The sequence below is a fragment of the Protopterus annectens genome, chromosome 11.part0 (genome assembly GCF_019279795.1).
Source record: "Protopterus annectens isolate FY-2018-M chromosome 11.part0, PAN1.0, whole genome shotgun sequence".
Taxonomy (NCBI): domain Eukaryota; kingdom Metazoa; phylum Chordata; order Ceratodontiformes; family Protopteridae; genus Protopterus; species Protopterus annectens.
Genome location: NC_056745.1, coordinates 383,820,516 through 383,844,380, shown reverse-complemented (window position 1 = coordinate 383,844,380; position 23,865 = coordinate 383,820,516). Strand labels below are relative to the sequence as shown.

At 35.8% G+C, this 23,865-nt stretch overlaps 1 protein-coding gene across 1 annotated transcript in view; it reads right to left on the bottom strand.

Annotated features, from left to right (window-relative positions):
• Positions 1-23,865, bottom strand: part of LOC122815403 (thymidine phosphorylase) — a 381,517-nt gene that overhangs the window by 57,368 nt on the left and 300,284 nt on the right. The window contains exon 8 of the mRNA XM_044087870.1: positions 14,575-14,799. Within this exon, the coding sequence (XP_043943805.1) occupies positions 14,575-14,799 (225 nt within the window). The remainder of the gene's footprint in view (positions 1-14,574; positions 14,800-23,865) is intronic.

Below are 23,865 nucleotides of genomic sequence, written 5' to 3'. Positions count from 1 at the left end.
CAGTGAGAGGAATGTAACACTCTCTCAAATGAAAGGAAAAGGCAATGAACTTAGAACAACAGGTTAAATATGAAGAATAAAAAAGAAGTGGGGAGTGGAGCCTAGATGGGCAACTGAGAGCAGTGAATTTTGAGAGCTCCATAAACAAATATAATAATATAGGAAAATGTTATTATTTCCAAGTTTAAACCATCATATATCTAAACTACATAAATATCAATTTTGGTGGAGATATACAAACATTTCCTGTCAAGTAACTTGGAGATATATTGAGTCACTGAATATGAACAACTCAAGGAATTCTCATCCAGATGCTGCTTTGAAAAAAGAACTGCAATTGATGACATCTACCTTACAGGAACTATCTTTGAAGATGGGTGGCTTTAAAAACGAATTAGAAAACCTAAAATTAAATTCTCAGAAACAGACTGATACCCTTAAGGAACTATTACAGCAACACCATACAAAAATAACAAATATAGAGGCTTCTGTAAATGACATTGAAGGAAGACTCAATGAGGAAGAATTCCAAAATGAATTTCTGCTTAAACAGAATACATGGCTGCTTAACAAAATAGATGACTTAGAAAACAGGGAAAAGAGAAACAACATAAGGATCTTTGCTCTGCCTGAAAACACTGAAGGTAAAGACATTATTTCATTCTTAACAACCTGGATTCCTGAATTTTTAGACTTGAAAGAGGGACTTTCATTTGGAATTGAAAGGGCGCATAGAGCACTGAGGAAACCTGCTTCTAACTCAACAAATACTCCACCTAGATCCATAGTTATAACATTTCTTTCATTTCTTGACAAGGAACTAATACTAAAATCTGCTTGGAGAAAATCACCCTTAAAATACAATCAAAGCCTGATAAGGTTTGACAATGATTATTTTTCCAGAATATTAGAACAAAGGAAAAAAGTCTGGCCAATAATCAAACTGTAAACAAAGTTAAAGCACAGCTGGCCTTTCCAGCCAAGATAAAAATACTTTTTGCCAATGAGATTTGAACCTTTAATGACTTAGAAGAAGCTACTATATTCATCAAAAACAACAACGTAGTGTCTAGCCCAGAAGAAATGGAATAGATAGCCCCTACTCTTAAAAGAATAAAAGAAACAAATCCTTGGACTGATGCTAGAAAGAAGAAACAAAAAACTGATTCCAAGATAATTGTCCCAAAAAAAACTCTTACAACTACATCTCTCAAAGTATTAACTGATGTGGTACATCACTTGTCATCTGCTTTTATTTAAAAAAGGAGGGTTTCTTAAACAACTGAGAAAACAGGAATGATTTATTCAGAATGTTCAAAGAGTCCAGTAATTCCGCACCATCAAAGGTATGTCAAGATGGGTTACTATTTACATTATATATAAGCCAAACAAAGCAATATATAATATAAACATAGAAGTTTCTATTCCCCTACTTGTACTCAATGAATGCTTATCTTGTTCATTTCTCATTGTTTTTACTTATAATAATTTAAGTAATTAACTAATTCAACAAGTTACCATTTATCAACGTTCTGACTCAAATGTAACAAATTACCACCATATATGATAGCAGTAACAGTAGAGTGTTTTGAAAAAAAAATGCTGTCATGGAGACTAATGCCTTCTTCAGTTAAAGTATGATTTAAATATGTTATGTATATCCTGGTTGAATAATAGTAGCAAGCACTTAGTACAAATGTCATCATTAATCTAAATATAGTTAATATCAGTTATGGCAGGTACCACAGCTATGAGTGCTGTTTGATCTATCCTGATATGGTTTGTATGGATGCAGCTGTGTCTGACAGCTAGTACAAATGTCATTATTATTCTGTCTAAACATAGTTAATATCAATTATGGCAGGTATCATAGCTTTGACTGCTGTTTGATCAATCCTGATATGGTGTGCATGGATGCAGCCATGTCTGGCAGCTAGTACAAATGTCATTATTATTCTATCTAAACATAGTTAATATCAATTATGGCAGGTATCATAGCTTTGAGTGCTGTTTGATTAAGCCTGGTATGGTCTGGATGGATGCAGCTATGTCTGGCAGCTGTTGTATGTTGCTGTTTTCATCTCTGGAAAGCTGTGGGTAGCAGCTTGTGATCGAGGTTTACTGATGCTTGTGTATTAAGAAGAGACATTTGGTGTTTTAGCCTGGATCCAGGGGAAGGGGGTGGATAAAAGTGTGATTTGGGGATATTTTTTTATCTGTTTGCTCTCTTTTCCTGGTTGCTGCCTCGCTGAAAGGGAGGGAATTTAGGCTTGAAGTTGCAGTGAAGCTTTGCTACAGGTGTATCATGAGCCTCTGGTATGCAGTACACAGACACACTAACAGAAACAGACGCTCCCAGGTTGCTACAGTAACGGAGACACAGTGACGATAATGCTTAATGGCTCTGAGGAGACTCTGAGATGATTCTCGGCAATGTTTTTGGTTTAAAAAAAATATATATATATATATATATATATATATATATATATATATATATATATATATATATAATGAAAGGGCTGTTTTAAACCACATGTACACATATTGATGGTCTCCCAAAAAATAATAATAATAAGCGCAATTTCATATTTAAAATATCAAATATTTATAAAGTATTTTGATCCAAACACATTAAAGACTTACATAAGAGTGGAAGTCTGAGTTATTGTGAAAGACTAAGAGTACTTGGTCTTGTGAAGAACCCTTTGCAATGGTCTGGGAGGTGAGCTTGCTCGGAAGTGTTGGGCATATGGGGATAGCTGATTATAAGGGTGTTTGGGGTTGCTGGGAAGTGCTAGAGAATCATCAGATTTCCTTAGTGGAAATATCTGTGGGAATGGAAGGTGTGTTGAGTGGTTCACTGGCAGAGTGGCCACTGCATGGAACAGGCTGGTAAAATGGAACAGGACAAATATTGGTTTGGATATTTTAAGATCAGTCTAGAAACACACCACATGAACTAGTGAATGTTATTCTGGCAAAAATGGATGGGTATTGTTGCCCATGCTTGAAGTACTGATATGTGTGTATCTAACGATGGAAATATACTTATAACAAATAAGAAACTAGAAGGGTCTCATAATTTAAAGTCTATGGACTGTATAAACATGCTTGGAAGGAGCTAATAATAAGAATAAGCATTACAGCTTGTGGTCTCTCAACTAACTAAGCAACAGCCAAAAAAAAAAAACACACCCAATAGTTATGGAATGTATGATTTTAGTAAATCTAGACATAAAATATATAACCGTTATATAAGATGAAGCAGTCTGCTGAATTTGGATATTAAAGACAGGATTTAATAACATGGGCTTGTGCATAATAACACTACTGTCTTAACTTGTCATAAATGGCATACACTACATTGAACATCAAGGGGAAGCATGATGATTATCTTATATACGTAAATATGCATAACAAGTCATGTGATTCCTTTAACTTGAATTGAAGTTTTTGTAACCCATCTTGACCATATAGAATACTTAAGCGGTTACCAAGGTAACTAATGCATATACATGACATCAAACTGACAAAGTTGTTCAAGAGAAACAATAGAAGCCTGAACTTAAAATTTCACAGAAAGTAACAGTCATATTCTGAACAAATAGTATTAAAGTGACAATAATAACTCAGTTTAACCTTTGCTGATTATACAAAATAGAATGTTGCCATTTAAAACTAAAAACTTTCAGTATATGCTATAAAATGGCAATTTATGAATATGAAAAGGGAACTTGTAATCATTAATCACAATAAGTGAATTTGTTGTTTTTAACCTATAATTTCACTCATTTTATAATAAGAAATGACAGCTATGAAATTCCTTATGTGTAGGAAATGGGGGAAGAGGGATGTACTGATAATTAAAATGCACTAACTTTCATCAATGTTCACATAAAACTAACTTGATGCTTTAAGTAAGTTTGCAGCAAACAAAGTATTTACTTAAATGCTTGCAAACAATGAAATATAACTTCTGATATATCCAGTAAAATACATTGTATTATAAACATTAGATATAAATATTATTACCATATATTTTTATTAAGTAATATGTTTTGAAATACTTCAGCAATAAGAGTGAATATGTTAAATAACTGTGTGCTATAATCTTTTACTGAGGTTTTATATATGATACATCCTACTTTACTATGATTGAATTGCTTGTCATCTGTCTTTCATGTAAATATTAATTGCTTATACAATAAGTAGACACTTATATTGTATTATAATTCTGTCTAATCTACAATAGTACTATATCTGTTGAAAATAATATAAATATTGCTTATTCCTATTGCAAATATTCTCCATATGATAATTCAATTTATGGAGCTCAGATGTTCTGGGTTGTCAAGGTATGAGTGATAATCTTAACAACTTAGGTTTATCCATCAGATTAGGAATGATTTTCATTCCATGGCTAGTGCAGATCTTAGTTTTCTTAACATTTATTAATTTTAATTTATTTCACAAAAGCATTTTTAGTATGCCTGACCAAAACATTACTTTACTGGTAAACACTCAAAGTATAAAACTGATAATTTCCTTTAAAAGCTCAAACATATACTATAGTTATCAGAGGAAAATGTTTAATAGTCACAATAAAAAAAATACATAGTCTAAATAACCTAAGATGGATTTAACTTTATTATCTTTAAATATCAATGGTTTAAACAATCTTAGCAAGAGATCAGATCTACTGAAATATTTAAAATTGAACAAAGAAGAAATTGTCTTCCTTCGATAAACTCATTTCAAAACAAATGACAATTACAAATGGAATCCTAAGGAATATGTGATATTGGTGCAATCCACTCATAAGACAAATACAAAAGGGATAACAAATTTATGGAAAATAGATGTGATTAACGAAAAAATCATTTCTAATTATGAAGATAAAGAAGGCCTTAAGGCATTAGTAATAGTTAAATATAATAACAGAATATGGATCCTAGCCAAGCTATACTGGTTCCCAGGCATTGGAACAGGAACTATTAAAAAACACTTGGATTTTATTTCCAATAATTATAAAGGCAACTTAATATTAGGAGGAGATTTTAACTGTATATTTGATATTTCTGAAACTACAAATAAAAGACCACTGTGTACATCTGCTGTATCAAAAGCTTTAAACGAGTGGGTAGAATCATTTCATCTTGTAGATACTTTCAAATTTAAAGAAAATAAATCTTTGTTGTTTTTCCCATTAAGATCACAGATTTGGTACCCAAACTAGAATAGATAAATGATTTGCTGCCCAAGACTTACACTCTAAAATCATTAATTTCTCAATCACTTCCTGCCCCTTTTCAGACAACAATTCATTGATACTAAAACTTCTAAATGGGTACTAAGCATTAATCTTTAACTCCAGAATTCCAGTATATATAACTAAAATTAAAGAGTTCAAACCCTGGTTATTATCTGAATTACAGTTCTTCTTAGATATCAATTACACCACAGTGATAAATAAAATAATGATATGGGACTCATTAAAAGCTTACATATATGGTAAAACCCTAACTTGGCATAAACAAAATTCATAGAATGGGATTCTGAATTATTAGATCTACAATCCAAACTTTTGTCAGTAAAAGCTGAAAAAAAATCAAAATCATTTGGAGGTGAAAAGGAAAGTAGAAGTATTAAACAATAAATACAATGAAATTACAACACATAAAACTAGTTTAGCTTTAGAAAAACTAAAAGCTAATACCTTGGCCACTTCTCCTAGATATCTACATAATTTATCTACAAGAATCAAAATACAATCAAAAGCTAATAACATTAAAAATATCTTCTATTAAAGAAAGTGAAAAATGTCTCGGATGTAGGTGACATTCTTGATGCCTATAGAAATCACTATATGGAACATTTCCAAAAAGAAAATATACATATCGATCAATTAAATCTAGATGAAAATGTTCTAATATAAACAAATACCAGAATAATTGAAACTAGATCTACAAGCACCCATATCCTATGAAGAAATTACAGATACAATAAAAGAGGGTAAAAATAATAAAGCTCCAGGTGTAGATGGCATAATTATGGAAATATATAAACTTTTTCCTTCAAAGATACTATCCCTCTTCCATAAAACTATATTAGAAATTCAGTCAGAAGCTTGAATACCACTCTCTTGGAGATATTCCTTAATCACACCAATCTTAAAGGAAAACAAATCACCAAACCCCTGTACCTCATATAGACCTATTATCATCATCATCATCATCATCATCATCATCATCTTCTTTTGGCTGTTCCTGTTAGGGGTCACCACAGCAGATCATCTGTTTCCATTTCTTCCTGCCCTCTGCATCATGCTCTTTCACACCAACCGCCTGCATGTCCTCTCTCACCACATCCATAAACCTTATCTTAGGCCTTCCTCTTTTTCTCATACCTGGCAGCTCCATCCTTAGCATCCTTTTCCCAATATACCCAGCATCCCTCCTCATTACATGTCCAAACTAACACAATCTTGTCTCTTGTGCTTTGTCTCCAAACTGTCCAACTTGAGCTGACCCTCTAATATACTGATTCCTAATCCTGTCCATCCTAGTCACACCCAGTGCAAATCTTAACATCTTTAACTCTGCCACATCCAGCTCTGACTCCTGCCTTTTTATCAATGCCACCGTCTCCAACCCATATAACATAGCTGGTCTCACTACCCTCTTGCAGACCTTCCCTTTCATTCTTACTGGTACCCATCTGTCACAAATCACTCCTGACACTCTTATCCACCCATTCCACCCTGCCTATACTCTCTTATTCACCTCTCTTCCACACTCACCATTACTCTGAACTGTTGATCCCAAGTACTAAAACTCATCCACCTTTACCAACTCTACTCCCTGCATCCTCATCATTCCTCTACCCTCCCTCTCATTTATACACATATATTCTGTTTTAGCTCTGCTGACCTTCATTCCTCTCCTCTCTAAAGCATATCTCCACCTCTCCAGGGTCTCCTCAACCTGGTCCCTACTCTCACTACATATCACAATGTCATCTGCAAACATCATAGTCCACGGGGCCTCCTGTCTGAAGTCATCTGTCAACCTGTCCATCACCACTGCAAATAAGAAAGGGCTCAGAGCTGATCCTTGATGTAATCCCACCTCCACCTTAAACGTATCTGTCACTCCCACCGCAGACCTCACCAATGTCACACTACCCTTGTGCATATCCTGTACCACTCTTACATACTTCTCTGGCACTCCCAACTTCCTCATACAATACCACAACTCCTCTCTAGGCACCCTGTCACATACTTTCTCTAAGTCCATAAAGACACAGTGCAATTTCTTCTGACCTTCTCTGTATTTCTCCAACAACACTCTCAGAATGACTATAAGATATTTATGACAATATTAACTAACAGAATGAAAATGCCACTATCCAAAACAATAAATAATGATCAAACTGGATTTATATATCATAGACACACATGACAATATTAAAAGGATAATTTCTCTTATAGATTATGTTAATAAAGAAAATAAAGAAACATTCATAACTGGCTTAGATATAGAGAAAACCTTTGATTTCCTAAATTGGAACTATTTATTCAAAATCCTAATGCTATTTGAATTTGCAACATCCTTTGTTCATCTCCTAAAAAAAAAAAAAAAAAAAATATATATATATATATATATATATATATATATATATATATATACACACACACAAATAATTTAGTGTATGTCAAGTTAGGTATTTTACCTCTGAATCTATACATATAACAAAAGGTACTGAACAAATATGCCCCATGTCACCAATTCTATTTGCTCTGGCTATTAAAATATTGGCAGATTCAATTCATAATAATATAAAAATCAAAGGAATAGATGTTTATGAACAATACAATTCTAAAGTAATGCTATTTGCTGATGACATATTACAAACATCATCTAATACAAAAGAGACATTAGAAGAATTAGATATATTAATTGACAAATTTCACATGACTTCAGGACTCCTTTTCAATAAATCAAAATCAAAATTTTTATTTTTAAATAAAAAATTAACTGCAGACTAAGGGGGATCACATCATAGGAAAACAAGAATCTACCTTAAAATATCTAGGAATTGAGTTATGCAAGGATAATAATGAATTAGTCTTAAAAAACTATAATAATATCATCAATACAATTAAAATTTATGTGGAAAAATGGAACAAAATAATATTAACATTTGAAGATAGACTATAGTTAATAAAAATGGTTTTACTGCTGAAGATCCTATATATAGCCTTGGCAATACAACTGTTGCCAGAAAGGAATATACTTAAAGAAATAAATTCATGCCTAATAAAATTTTTATGGTTTCCCAAAAGAAACAGAATAGCTTTAATACATCATATCAGACCATGGAAACATGGAGAATTAAACTTTCCTGATATAAAAACATATATAAAAGCATCAATATCTAAAACAATCTCAGATTGGATAAGTCCAAATTACTCTGCAAATTGGAAAGAATTACTAACTGTAATATCATGGGAAACAGTATTTCAAAATTTTTACAAAATATTGATAAACTATAAAACAACACCCAAAACCCCATATTGGAAATATATAAAAAAAGGAAACTCAATACAGTTAACTGAAGATATTAAAACAAAACAAATATCTTATTATCGATAAAATATACATCCTTTACACAATACTGGGAAGTTTTTAATTGGAAATGCTTGCACAGAGCATTTTTAACCCCAGACAGAGTCACTAAAATTAGTTTTCCCATAAAAGGAATATGTTGGAGATGTGAGCAAGTACACATTGTAGATTGGAACCATATTTTATTTGTTTGTGTTAAAATTAAGCCATTTGGAATGGTATTAATAACTTTCTACAAGCTTTATTTAATGAATCATTTTATTTTACTAAAGCTCTTGTATAATTAAATGTGAACAAAGGTCCTCATTTGAGTAGGTCAAACATGCATCTAGTATGGACTATACCTGCAATTTCAAGGAAGTGTATAACAAGAAGATGGAATACAAACACAATACCAACTTTGGAAGACTTCTACAGCCTAGTGAAGACCACAGCATTATTGGAAATTAAAATTAAAGAACTAAGAATTTATCCAAAGCCATTTATCAACAACCCTTGGGAAAAAGTCTTATCGTTGATTGACACTATACAATAATTGATCAGACACTCTGATAATGGATTAGACATACTTATAAAGTAACTGCATACATTAGGATCTGTTATAGTGTCAGGCTAATGTAAATAGTGTACATAGTTATTTAAGATGTTATGTATAAATACTATGGGATTCATTCAAATGTATTTGAAAAATAAAAAAAATAAAAAATTGAGAAAAAAAAAGAATGAAAAAGTAATAGCCCCAGAGAATGGAGAGGATAGAAATGTTTCTGATATACCCAACCTAGGGAACAAACACACATACAAACAACCACAAGATGAAAGGTGGAAGAAAATGCACCAAATTCAGAAAAGACAAAACTGTTCCCAAAAGTCATAAAAGAGACTATCAGAGATATAAACAAAAAATCAGCATAATTGAGATCCAGAAAAGAAAAGGACTCAGAATCTGGATGCTGTTGCTGTAAGCAAAATCACAATATTAGTGAATCTCCATTATCGAATAATTTTGGGAAAGTGAGCAGGTAAGGGGATAGCTTTACTAACTATCTCCTTACCCTAACATGTGCCCTAACCCTAAGGTCCATGACTATTGCACCATAGTGGAGGACGTATCCCTGCAGAAAAAATATCTTTTTATAAAACATTAAAACTCTCCAGTGCCTTGACAAAAAGCCATCACAGGAACTGTTTTTTTTTTTAGATATAATTGCTGTAATCTCCAATAAACTTAATGGCCTGCACATCACTAAGCCACACTAGGGTGGATTCAAAGGGAAGAAACAGACCTTGATATTGTCACTTTCTATTGCTGCTACAATAAGTAAGAACTGGTTTATCTACCTGTATTTTCCAGGCCAGCAACAAATAATCTCAGATAGCTGATTCTGATGTTTCCTGTTGAAACATTGGTAGACTCACTGCAGGCTATGCACAAGGACTCAATATCACAATTGCTGATACTCAAAAATATGATAATAGTGCTTTAGCAAAGCATGCAGGCATATGCCAAGATTTTCATGGTTTTAAATTTTTAGGAGTAGAAAAGGTGGACAAAAACCTGACTGAGAAGAGAGGTATGGTCAGCAGTACTGAAAAAGTGTAAACTGATATATCGGGAGCTGATCAGCCCCATGGTATTAATAAAAACACTAACACTGAAAACAGCTAAGCTTTAGTTAGTGAATGTACAATAGTTATTTAATGGTGTGAAGCAATCTCTTTATTTTTATATATATCAGGTTTTCAAGTTTTCAAATATTTTCTTGTTTTGACCTGTAAGGATCAGTTATATAACATAGTTGGAACAAGACACAGCAGTTGACTCTGATCATTCCATGCATCGAGGGTGATTCCATCCGCACTAACCACAAGCAACCACTCAGATACTTCTGTGTAAATAAGCAGATTCTACCCCATCCAACCACAGCTGCCCATTCAGATATCCCCTAAGCATCTAGTCCAATCAGGCTGACTGACTCCCCCACACCTCTTTGTTGCAGCATTTCAGTATCCTGTTTCAAACATATGATCTAAAGAAGTCTATTTTATGATTAAAGCACTCATCATACTGGGACATAAATGATCAAGTAATGCTTAATATGGCTGATCTTTTCTTTTCTCCTGGATATTTAAGGAATAGGCAGTATATATATAGCACTTTTTTTTAACATGGAATATCTGGTCACTATTGGTCATCACTTTGTAGCTAAGGTTACATTTTTGGTGTATCTCACTCTATTTATCTAACTGTATATATATATATATATATATATATATATATATATATATATATATATATATATATATATATATATACATATATATATATATAGGGTCTATATTACACGATCAAAGATACTTCTCTTCAAATGCATAATATTTGAACCCAAAACATTGAAAACACAAAACCGTGAATGGCCATGTCCGCAAATTTTTTCCTAGGGAAAAAATTCACGAGGCCGTAACCAAATAACACAAACTTCACAATCCTAATCAAGTGGGGGACTTCATCCCCCACACCCCCACTAACTAAATATGCCAACTTCAAGATCACTCAACGTTGGGGAAAAGGGCAAAGTGCGAGAACGGGCAACTGAATTTTTTCCTGTGTTTTCGATGTTTTAGGTTCGAATATTATGCATTCGAAGACAAGTGTCTTCGATTGCATAATAGGGAACCTGTATATATATATATATATATATATATATATATATATATATATATATATATATATATATATATATATATACATATATATAATATATATATATGTGTGTGTGTACATACATACATATTTTATATATATATATATATATATATATATATATATATATATATACATATATCTATCTATATATATATATATATGGGTTCCATACACTAGATCAACTTTTCACTAATTCGAAATAGTGCATGGAATGCTCACTGCAGCGAAAGTGCACTTAATTGAAAGTGCACTTACGCGAAGTTCAGTACAACAAATGGGTGTTGTACTGAACTTCCATGCAGTACTCACGGACCTTAGGGTTAGGGCACAGGTCATAGTAAGGGGATAGCCCATAGGGCTATCCCCTTACCATGACCCGTGCCCTAACTCTAAGGTCTGTGACAACTGCAGCACAGTGAAGGACATAGCAATCTCCTTCACTATGGTGCGACAGTCACGAACCTTAGGGTTAAGGCATGGGTTAGGGTAAGGGGATAGCTTTACTAACTATCCCCTTACCCTAACCCATGCCCTAACCCTAAGGTCTATGACTATTGCACCATAGTGGAGGACAGAGCTTGTTTTTTATGTCCGCCACTGTGCTGTGTTGTTTTTGGTGAAGTGCACTTACGCAAAAGTTCACTTTCGTTAAAGTGAACTTTCGCAGAAGTGAGGCTTCCTATTACAAGTTCGAAGTAGTGAACTTTCGTTCTTGTAATAGGAATCCACATATATATATATATATATATATATATATATATACATATATATATATATATATATATATATATATATATATATATATATATATATATACATATATATATATATATATATATATATATATATATATATAGGAACACTTTATAATCCTGAAATTCTGAAATATCGAATTTCAGAATCCTGAGATTATAAAGCCAAAAATTCAAAACTCCAAAAATCCAGAAGCAAGAATTTCAAAATCCTGAAGTACAGAGATGTTGAAGTAACGCTTCTGGTGTTGCTATGTGTGAATGGATAGCTAGAAGTTCAGGTAAGTATTTATGTTTAAAGGTTTTGGTTAGGAGCTTTAAGTATGTTAGTGTGTTTTGTTACTGTGATGTGTGTGTGTGTGCGAGTGGAATGTAGCTTGTACGGTGGTGTTTTCATGTGTTTGCCTATGTAGTGCGACCATGGAGTTAGTATATTTAAGTATGGGGGGTGAGGGTGCAGTCCCCCACATGGGGGTGCAGGGGGGCTTGCCCCCCTCCTTGTATGTAGTGTAGGTTTGTGTGTTTATTGTGTGGGGGGAAGGTGTGTGTATGTGTATTTGTGTGGTGTATGGTTAGTGTAGAAGTCACGGTTTTGAAATTCGTGCTTCTGGGGTTTCTGGAAAAACTCGAGATTTTGAAATTAGATATTTCAGGATTTGGGGATTATAAAGTGAACATATATATATATATATATATATATATATATATATATATATATATATATATATATATATATATATATATATATATATATATATATATACATCCACACACACAGAGGTATATTATGCTATATCTAAAAGACTTTTCATATAATCACAAAACATCTAAACATTTAATCTAAAACACACACAGAATAATCACACTACATCTAAGGCTTTATGTATAGCAAATGCTCCTCCAAAATAAAAGCCAGCATGTATTATCGAAAATCAGCTTATCATAAATAACAGCTGTTATTTCTGTGCAAGATCACAGAGCAGTGGGGCTAAGGGACTTTGTCTTTCCCCACTGCACTGCAGTCTCAAAGCTATTACATACAATTAGCATGTGATGTGGGGGTGCAGGGCGTCTTGCCTTTTTAAAAAAGGAGAAGAGTTTAGTTTATTTTCTTTATATAGATATAAATACATACACACACACACACACACACACACACACACACACACACACACACATATATATATATATATATATATATATATATATATATATATATATATATATATATATTTATTCAAAAAAAGCAATATATTTTTCGTCTGGTACTGTCCTCTTTAGTCAATTAAGTTTCTTTTATTTAAAATCCCTAATATTGCTTCCAGTATAGGTGACTTTAAGTTCTCTATTTTCTGATAACAATGCTAATCTGGTATCTCAATGTTCTGAAAGACTACACATAGATCATTGGTGCTTTTTGTCGGCTGCTATAATATATTCATCTAGATTAACATTCATTTGAAAGATTTCAGTAAAAAAGTGGTTCATTAAAACACATTCTCCAATCATAGCTCCTTGTAGGTGCAGGCAGATTCCTTTTTAAGAATATCAGACTATTAGTTTTGACTAGCGTTTTGTGCTTTTCATACAATTTAAAGTACACAGTTACCCTCTCATAAGAAAATCAAAAACAATATACTTTCCAAGAGTTATGTTACTTAATTATTTGAGGGCAGGAGTGCAAAGAAACATATCTGGTGTACTTATGCATTTGCTCTGCTACATTTGCTGATCAAATGAAGGTCACAAATTTAACTTCTCTATGTGTTTCACTGTAATGTATTGTATCAAGTGAGTTGGTGGTGTGCTTTTTGGGTTGTATTTTTCCCCTTTTTCTTCCCTGTAGTGCAACCATGTATGTACAATTTTGAGGGGATTACCCCCAAAATGAGGGGGGTTCAGAGGGGCATGCCCCTGCAACAAAAGATTTTTTTTTTTTCATATTTTGTATAGTTTTTCATCTCACAGTTTTCAGCATGTGATTTGCAATGAAAGGCGAGCTGTAAAATCATCCTTCGCATTCACATATCTTACGACCATGGTACCATACTGAAAATCCAAAGAAAGGTTATATTTGTTGTTACTGTAGGGTAAAGAATTCATTATCACACTAATTTTAGTGGTGACATATTTCACTAAGAAAAAAACATCTGAGTTAGGAAAGTATTTTTTTTAATCTGAATACATCTTTTAAAACTTTTACAATAGGAAATAAATGCATGAAATTATTTATTTTCCCATCCAGTGTGGTGGCATTGCTATCAAGTGCCATAATAATTTGGAACAGATGGAAGGTATTAACGTGATAATGTGGCAGCCGGATGGAAGTTATTTACATGATAGCATGACACGCGGGTGGAAAGTATTAACATGATAATCTAGCACTCAGATGGAAGGTACTAATATCATTATCTGTCACCCATATGGAAGGTATTGAGCAGTATGGCACATCAGACAAACATTACTATCATCCTTTAAATGAACATACCTTCTTGAGTTGTATGTAGTTCTTCTTTACATTTAGAAGGTTTAAACACCTTAAAGTAATTTTCTGTTTGGCATAAAGTATTAGCATGTTCTGGTGTTACTCCTTGGGCTTTCATCATGTCCTGGAACTTCTGCAAAGCTGAGCCATTATCTAGAACTGTCTGAATGATCTTCCTTCCTTTTTCAAAGCTATCAGCTTTCTCACACATCCAGATTAGTATACCACCTGAAAAGGAATATTTAGCTTTTTTAAAAAATGTAACTTTGCACAGTATGGCACAATGCTTTGTTATGCTACCTATATAAAATAACACAAAAGTAAATGACAGATATCATGCAGAAGGGATAACAATTAACAGGAAAAAAGATAGAAAAAAGCATCAAGCAGTGAAGTTTTATATTAACATCTAAGCCTGGAGAAAGTTTTTCCAAAAACAGCCAAAATGGAGAAGAGAGCTGAATGCAGCACACATTTAGAACTGGTAAATAAACACTTGAGTAAGACATTTCTTAATGATATATACTAAAAATCCAGGAGCTCAGATAATGGTCACACAAAGAAGGGCAAGGATAAATAGGAGAATATGTCAGAGGTGACCTCTGACATATTCTACTGCTAAGATATTTTTTAAAATATATGTAATACTATGTTTTGCAGCTTGAAGAGTCCATTAGATAAACTGTTCAGCCATTTTACATTATTGCTTTATTATCAGATCTAAATTCTTTTAAATTGTAGCTGTCCTGCAGGCTAAGAATACATGTATGGCTAGTAGACATTTCAACATATTAGCCCTAGTTTTGCAGTTTTGTGAACAGCAGCAATATGAGAAAATGAGCATAAACTGATTATAGCTGTAAACAACGCCTTAATTTACTTACATGATTTTGTTCATTTTGCTAGCCCTTCATCTGTTCATACTGAATCTCATACAGAAATATAAGAACCAGAACCCAACCCACAAAATCTAATGTATATGAGTTAAGGCAAACCTCTCTATAATTAAAGCCTTCATGTAGGTATGTATGTCAAATTGTTAACCAGGGAACGACACTGACACAGCTGACTAATTAAGTCTCATGCTGGGATGAAAAATAAAAAAAATAATAATAATCATTGTTACAGAACACACCAAGTCAATAAGAGTACAGAAAGAGAAAAATCCCAATGTCTTTACAAAAATCTCAAAGTTATCACATGCTGTATACTGTAACTATATAAAATGCATAGTGGGGAGGATGGAAAGGAGTGACAAATGAGCTAGGTTGAGATGGGTAACAGAAAGGGGGTAATATGATCTGAAAGGATTGCATTAAGTTGTTAAGTGCTGGGAAATTTTCTGGCTTATAGTGTATTGCACTTTGCTATAAAAGATCTAGCTGATGTGGTAGTTCTAACCAAATTAATTCCCAGAGCATTAGGTTGCAAATTTGGCTATTTTTATTTATTATAACATTGTTCAGATTTGGATATTTGTGAGACTTTAGGGTTAATGAAGATTGGGGCAACACACTGGAGAGACAACAGTAAAGAAATGGAGGCTATATGTCTTTTTGCCATGTCAGTGAGGCAGTTTTTTACTCTGCATAATGTACTTAGCTTTTGATCATTTTTTGTTTAACCACAAGTGGTACATGCAGGTCGAATTTCAACTTTTCATCTATGATGACACCAAGTTTTTTATGTGGTTTACTTGTTCTATCATAGTGCTGTTGGCAGAGGTGATAGTAAAGAGTATTGTTTTGGTGGAGATTTTTTTAAGGTTTAGACATAGTTGTGAATGATATAGCCATATTTCAGTTGATAAAAGGAATTGTTATCTAAGGTCTTGTAGTTTAAAGAGAGTTTTGCAAAGCAGATTAGGTTGAATCATCAGCATATTGAACTACGGTAGTACATTTTGTAGCAGTTTAGAGGTCACTGATGAATAAGTTGAAAAGTATGGGGCCTAGTATAGATCCATGTAAGGCACCAATTGTTACTGGCAAAAACGTGGAGAAAACCGTTTTTCATTCCACTGCTTGTTCTCTTTTTGAGATGTAGCTACAGAACCATTGCAGTGATGAGTTGTTGAGACCTAAAGCCGAGTGTTTATGTAGGATCTTCTGTCTGGGGCCAGTATCAAAAGCTTTTGATAAGTTTTGGAAGATGGTGGAGACTAGGTTTCTGGCATTTCTATGTGTGCTGACAGTATTAAAATTCAGTAAAGCAGTAGTTGTGTTGTAATGGGTTGAGGACAGAAGCTAGTCTTGTATGAAATAGTTGAAAAGTTGCATATGAATACAATATTTTTGATAGGAGAAATCAACTGGCCCTTGGCCTGTTGTTCGCAAGATCTGGATTGATTCTGCCCTTGTGCAGTGGAATAATCCTCCGATCTGTATCAGAACTGTATCAGAACTGAGACTGGAAATGCAGTTAGACTGGACATTCACATGTAGATTGTCGGAACCAGTTGTAGTAGGCTTCAATGGCTTAAGGTATTTTTGTGGTACATGTGGGAACTGATTGGAAGGAGAAGTTTAAAGGAGGTTATTTGATTGAGCTGGGACATCAAGATCTAGTCACCTGGCTGGTAAATGACAGTACTGCCTGTATAAAGTCGGCATTCAATTGGTTGACTATGGTATCATTTGGTTTCTATGTGTTTGAGTGTTAGATGTGTGGCTTTTCCTGGACTGAACAGTTTACTGATTGAGGCCCAGAGCTTATTAGTGTGTGTGTGTGTGTGTGTGTGTGTGTGTGTGTGTGTGTGTGTGTGTGTGTGTGTGTGTGTGTGTGTGTGTGCGTGTGTGTGTGTGTGTGTGTGTGTGTGCATATGTGTGTGTGTGTGCATATGTGTGTGTGTGTGTGTGTGTGTGTGTGTGTGTGTGTGTGTGTGTGTGTGTGTGTTGATTGCTTCAGTAATAGGTTTTCTTATTTCCGGTGTTTCAGTAGCTTAGCAAGGGTGGAGCAAAAGAGGTAGTTGTCCCAAATGAATGATTAGGTATGGTGGATCAGATGACAAGATTTACAATTCTGAAACTCTTTTAGCTGAAGTTATTGCCATGAGAAATAAAGTCTTCCAAGAAAGAAATTTCAATACAGTGGATGAAAATGAAAAAGGGAGATTTTTTTGAGCTTCTAAACCAAAACTGAGGTCCAAAGGAGGTAAGGGTTCCCTGATCAGAGGGTAGAGAAAAAAAAGGTTCTTTCACAAAGGGTCATCATAGCTTGTCAGAAGCTAAAGAATGGGAATCAGTTCCATTATAAAAATTTGATATGGTTGCTAAGTGTGCCTTAGTAGAGCCTGAATCAAACATGCATGTAAGGAAAGAAGGGCTATTTGGAAAAAATGCATTGGAAGGATCTATGCCACATGGTGATCACACAATTAGGAAATGTTTCCATTTATTGAGGCAAATTTTATGCACAGATTTTTTTCTGAGATGCAGATAGGCTACAGATAACATTATAGGATGAAGAAGGGTATCTGGCCATGATAGGAATTGGATAAATGAAGCAGTTAACTTCATAGTTTCATAGGTGTCTACTAGACTAATGACAACAAGGGCCATTTTAAGCCTAGCCATGCATTCCAAATCTCCTACAAATTCTTGCACCCTAGATAAGTGTAAGCAAGGGCTTGGGAGATGAAACATTTACAAGCAGGAGCCTGGGAAATGAACCATTTACAGACTACCTGTGTCCATTAGAGACATAGGTGCCAAACCAGGGATACATTTCCTGTTTCTCATCCAATTATTCAAGTTACACTTGAATTGGGTTAGGGAGGAACTCTGATTCAAATGAATGGGGAGCCTGGTCCAGAGAAGGGGTAGTCTCTTAGATGCATACCTGTCTCTCCAGAAGGTCCCATTTATATCACAGAGAAGGTTTAAGTCTTTAGAATGGGTACTTATGGTGTTGTTTATTTTGTGGATATGCAGGAGGTTCATCAGGGTGAGGTGTGACAATGCCTTATATGTTAGGTATAGCTCTCCATTCAACAGCCTGTAGAAGACAGAATACACAAATAGTTTTTTGAGGCTGTCTGCATAGGGCATGTTACTTATGCCCTGTATTCTTTTAGTGAGGAACCTCTGTGGGTGATCCAGCTATTGGATGTGCCTGGTTAGGTACATACCAAAGAGGGCATTGTACTCAATGATAGATCTAATGAATGTTGAATACAGTTAAACAATGACCTCCTTGGACCTAAATACCATACCTTTGTTTATAAGTTGCACAACAAAGAATGATTTCCTCACTACTGTAGACATGTAATAGTCAAAGGCTAGATTACTTTCTATGTGTGCCCCCAGGTCCCTGACTACTGGGTCAGCTTGTAGGGGTATATTGTCATTATGATAGTTACCAAGAGTGGATGACCTCCCAAAGGATACTATTGTGCATTTATTGGTATTTAGTTTAAGTCCATGGCTCTGACACAAGTTATTTGTTTGTGTCACCCCTTCCTGGAGAACATTAGCTTCAATGGGGATTCAATGACAGCTCCTAATTTGCAATCATCTGCAAATTTAGTCAGCCAGATGCCATTGACATTGGCCTTGACTTCAGAGAAGTAAATTCCAAAAAAGAAGAGAGGTCCCAGGACCAGTCTTTGAGGGACTGTGCTTTTGATTGTCTCTATGTAAAGGTGGACTCCCTAATTCTAACTTCCTTGGTCCTGTCTGTGAGCTAACTAGCTATCCATTGGGTGACATAAGGGTTCATACCTAATTTCTTGAGTTTGTCAACAATGTCTGCATGGACAGTCAAGGTGTGTAAATCCAGGTGAGACAAAAAGGACAGGTGGCAGAATAGATTCTCCTTTGGATCCAAAAGCCAAGGAGGCTCCCTGATCTGAGGCTTCAGCAGGCAAACCCAGTTTGTGTGGACCAGCATGGTGCATTGAGGATTACAGTGGCTTTGCATTTTTACACTTTCTATAAAAGTCTGGCTATGAAGGGAAGAGGAGGCAAGGCATAAAGAAGCCCACTGGTCCACTGCCAGATTACAGCATTCGTCAGGGGGCTGTCTGCTTGGGGAGATTGAGGCAAAAAAGCTGCTGCACTCAACCTTGGTTGGAGAGACAAAGAGGTTACAGCAAGGTTAACCCTAGGAGTCAAAATTCTGTTGAGTTACCTTTGGTTTCAGACCTCATAAGGCATCAGAATAGATTTGCTGAGCCTGTCAGCAAGGCAGTTAGTTCTTCCAGAAATGTGCATTGTTGTCAGAAAGTGATGTGAGGCAATTACCCATTGCCAGACTCTTGTAGCTTTTCACTATTTGGGGTAGAATATTGTTCCTTGCTTGTGGATGTACCATATGACAGTCATGTTTTTGATTTGAATTGAAATCTTCCCAGAGGCAAGAAGTCCTGTAGTCCCTGCAACAAAAGGGAGATTGTCATCATCTACAGGATGCTGATATGAAGGCTGACCTCTTTTTGACACCATGTACCTTGGACCACTCTCCCCTGAAAACTTACCCACCCTCCACAGAGTGGATATGTCCATTTTTACCATGGCTGTAAGAGGTTGCATAACAAAGGGTCTTCCTGAAAGAATGGAGGAGAGTCAGACACCATTGTAAATGAACCCTGCATAGATAAGTGATTAATATCAAATCATAATGGTAGTCTAAAACTTGAGACCACTGTGCTGAGAAGCCATTGATGAATTCTCAAATGAAACTAAGTAGACAGCACATTGAGTATGAAGGAACCCGTGATACCTAGAACTCAAAGGACTTAGTTTGTAAGCAGAGCATTCAATTGGAGAAAAGTTTGGATTGAGTTTCTTCAGATCTGAATACTCTCTAGAGTAAGGGATACTATGCCCTTTGTTGTATCCAGGTGGCATCCTATGAACTGAACTGCATGAGTCAGTCGAATGTCTGATTTTCAGAGTTTATAGAAATGCCCAAGGACAGACAGAGATGAAGGAAGTACTTGCTGACCTCAAGCAAGGATTCTCTTGTGGCAGTGAGAAAGCAGTTGTCCAGGTATGGAAGCACATGAATCCCTTTGAGTCACAGGTGAGCTGCAACCACTGCCGTGCACTTGGTGAACATCCAGGGGGCAGTGGTGAGTCCAAATGGCAGGACTCTGATCTGAAAGTGACTAGCACCTAGATAGAAGTATAGCTATCTCCTGGGAATTTTGACTATTTTTATGTGGAGGTAGGTGTCCTGGATATCTATATAGCCCTTCCAGCCATTTGCCTGAAGACAAGGCAAAATAATTTTTTCATTGACCATCCTGAATGGAGTCTTTGTTACTTATGTGTTTAGGCTGCCAAGGTCCAAAACTGGCTTGAGGTTCTTTTTTTTATTTGGAACTAAAAAGAATCTTGAGTAATATTCTGATCCTCTCTGATCTGGTGGAACTTCTTGAATGGCTCTTTTTTTTTTAAAAGAGAAAGAATTTCTGTTTTGGAAACTTGTTATTGATAGGGTGGAATGTTCTGATGTGGCCAGCATGTTGGGGTGGGATGGAAAAATGTATAATCTCTGGGTATTATCATTCTTACCCAAAAATCCAGTGTGACGGCAATCCATGTAAAAGAGTAGAAGGTAAATGACCCCCTGACTGCCACTGGATGGGAGCAGTTAGGCAGCACTTCAGGAATGCTTAGGTTGCCTGTCTGAGAAATTACTAGACTATCCCTGGCTCTGCAATTTACCTTGTATACCTCAACCTCTGGGTCTGTGTACATTGAAAGGGCTGCCTCTACTATGACCACCCTTTTCAGAAGTGGTTTCAAAGGGCTGATGCTGGGTTTTCCTTAACCATAGAAATTTGGACCCTTTTAGTTCCCATTGTAAGATTATTGTGGGGCCTCAGAGATGACTCATATGGCAGATAGAGTCTTTTCATCCTGTTCCCATTTCTTCAACTTTTCTTTAACATAAAGACCAAACAGAAATGATACTTCATATGGGGAATTTGTAAAGGATGCTTTAAAGTTATCCACATAGTCACAAAGGAGAAGCCAGGCATGAAATCTCACCATAATGCTTAGGCTTTTTGCATGGACTGCTTCTTCAGCTGTCCTGTCCATGGGCCGCATGAAGAGGTTAGGTGTGTTTGCCATAGTGCCCAAGGTTGTCTCTAATCATTTTCTAGTATCTGTGGTTGGTGGCTTCTTCAGAGAGGTTAAAACTTGTTCTGTTAGATCCCATTGGAAGTGGCTCATGTGGTGGTGTATTTCAAGGCCCTGAGGGCCAAGGTGTCTGAAGCATGCACCCACTTCCCCATTTTCTTCATGGCCCTGCATTCATCTTTGGCTAGATGAATAGTGGCTGTATCATCTGTAATCTTGTTCTTTGCAGCAGCTGCCCCAATGAAAGTATCTGCCATAGGACACTCTGATCAAAACCATCTGTCCTTGGGAGGACAAATGATTTTATCTGGTTTTAAAAGAATCAGTTAAGAGGAATCCAGCTCTTGCCATGCTCTCCTGTAAACTAAGTCAATGAGGCATTTGGCAGGAGGTACTACCCAAGAATTAGAGGGTACAGAATGGTAGGCCTCAAATAAGACCTCTTTGTCCTAAGAGGGTCAGTTTGTTTGGCCAAGATTTATTTACTTAATATTTTACCTAGATACAGTGCTGATGAAATCTGACCATTTGCAGTCTCAGCCCAAATTCTCTCTGCCATATTAACATAAGCATCTTGCCAAATGTGTCATCTTCTGGAAGGGACTGGGGGGAAGGAACCTTTTCAATCATCAGAATTGGTGTGCAATGTGACAGCCTCCATTTGGACGGCAATATGTCTCATTGTACAAGTCTTCTTTCTAGGAATGTCAGGAAGAGATAAATCTGACTCCTCAAAAGGCTCTGATTGCATCTGAGCAGTTTTTTTTGAAGCCAGTCCATTGGCACTGACTCTGGGAAGCATGAAGGATCTGAGACAGAGAAAGGTTGATATCCTGGGATGATGCTGACACCAAAGAAGCCTGCAATACTGTTCTCAGTGGAGAAGTAATGATTATCCTCATAACCTCAAAAGCCAACTCCATATCCAAAGGATGTAAGGAGTCTTCATCCTGCACTGGTGCCACTTTCCCCAAAGAGGGAAGGCACTGATGAAGGTACCCTTGAGGGAGATAGAGTGGAAGGCCTCTAGGAGGAGATCTGTGGCTGAAATATCTAAGGCCGAGGTCACTGACACAGAAAATGGAACCATATGAGATGGTTCTAGGGTTGATGTTGAAGACTCAGCTTCATGGTGTTGGTTCTGAGAGTCATTTGACATTGAAGATCTTGGCATTGGGTGTGTCAGATTTGAAATCTGTAGAGGTAAAGTCTGATACTGACTGACCCAGAAGGTGCAAGCTCTGGCAATGAGCTGAGTCCAAAGCTACTACTGCTGAAACATGGACTAGGGAAGGAGGAAGTATAGGAGAGGAAGAACCAGCCTGATCCACCCTGGAAATGGAAGGAGATGGGTGAAAACCCATCTCAATCTTGGTCTTTAAGAATCCAGGTCTGAAGTACTCCAAAAGGATCTGAATGAATACATAGAGGATGCAGTAAGGATATGAAGAGGGAAGCAGGACAGTTCCATCTCAGAGGAAATCTGACTAATAATTCAATTGGGTGATCTGTCTGGTATCACAACTGGCTTCATGACTGCCAGAGCCAAACATGAATACTTGGTCAGTGTCAAGGAGGGAACCACCTCCACCTTGCTTAGTTTCAGAGCCAATGAATCAGTGATGTCATCAGTATTTCTCCTTTTTGCTTCCTTCTCTTTTTCTTTAGACCTTGCTTTATCTTTATCTCTGTATTTTCCTTTTCTTTATTTGGGTGTGTCTGCCACTAGATCTGGTGGCAGCATCCCTTTTAAAATAAGCTTACTCCTTTTGTCCGACAAAGAACAAGGACCTAAGGCTTTACATCTAGAACAGTCAGCTGATGAATGTTCCACCCTCAGGCACACTGCACATATCTCATGGTAGTCCAAGGGAGAATCTTATGCCACATTTAGAGCACTTCTTGAAAGTTTTCTTGTCCATACTAATAAGGTAGTCTACTGCTAGGAAAAATACAACGTTGTAACGAGTAATCACACTAAAGAAACTAGACAAATTACTACAAGGAAGTCTAGTGTAATCATTTGAATCTTGTGTGTGTGTGTGTGTGTGTGTGTGTGTGTGTGTGTGTGTGTGTGTGTGTGTGTGTGTGTGTGTGTCTAAAGAGACTAGTTTTCATTTTTTTAACTCACTCAATCCCACAGCACAAGTTTCGTACACTTCCAGTCCACACCCATAGCTCCTTGTGGCATACAGACCTTTTC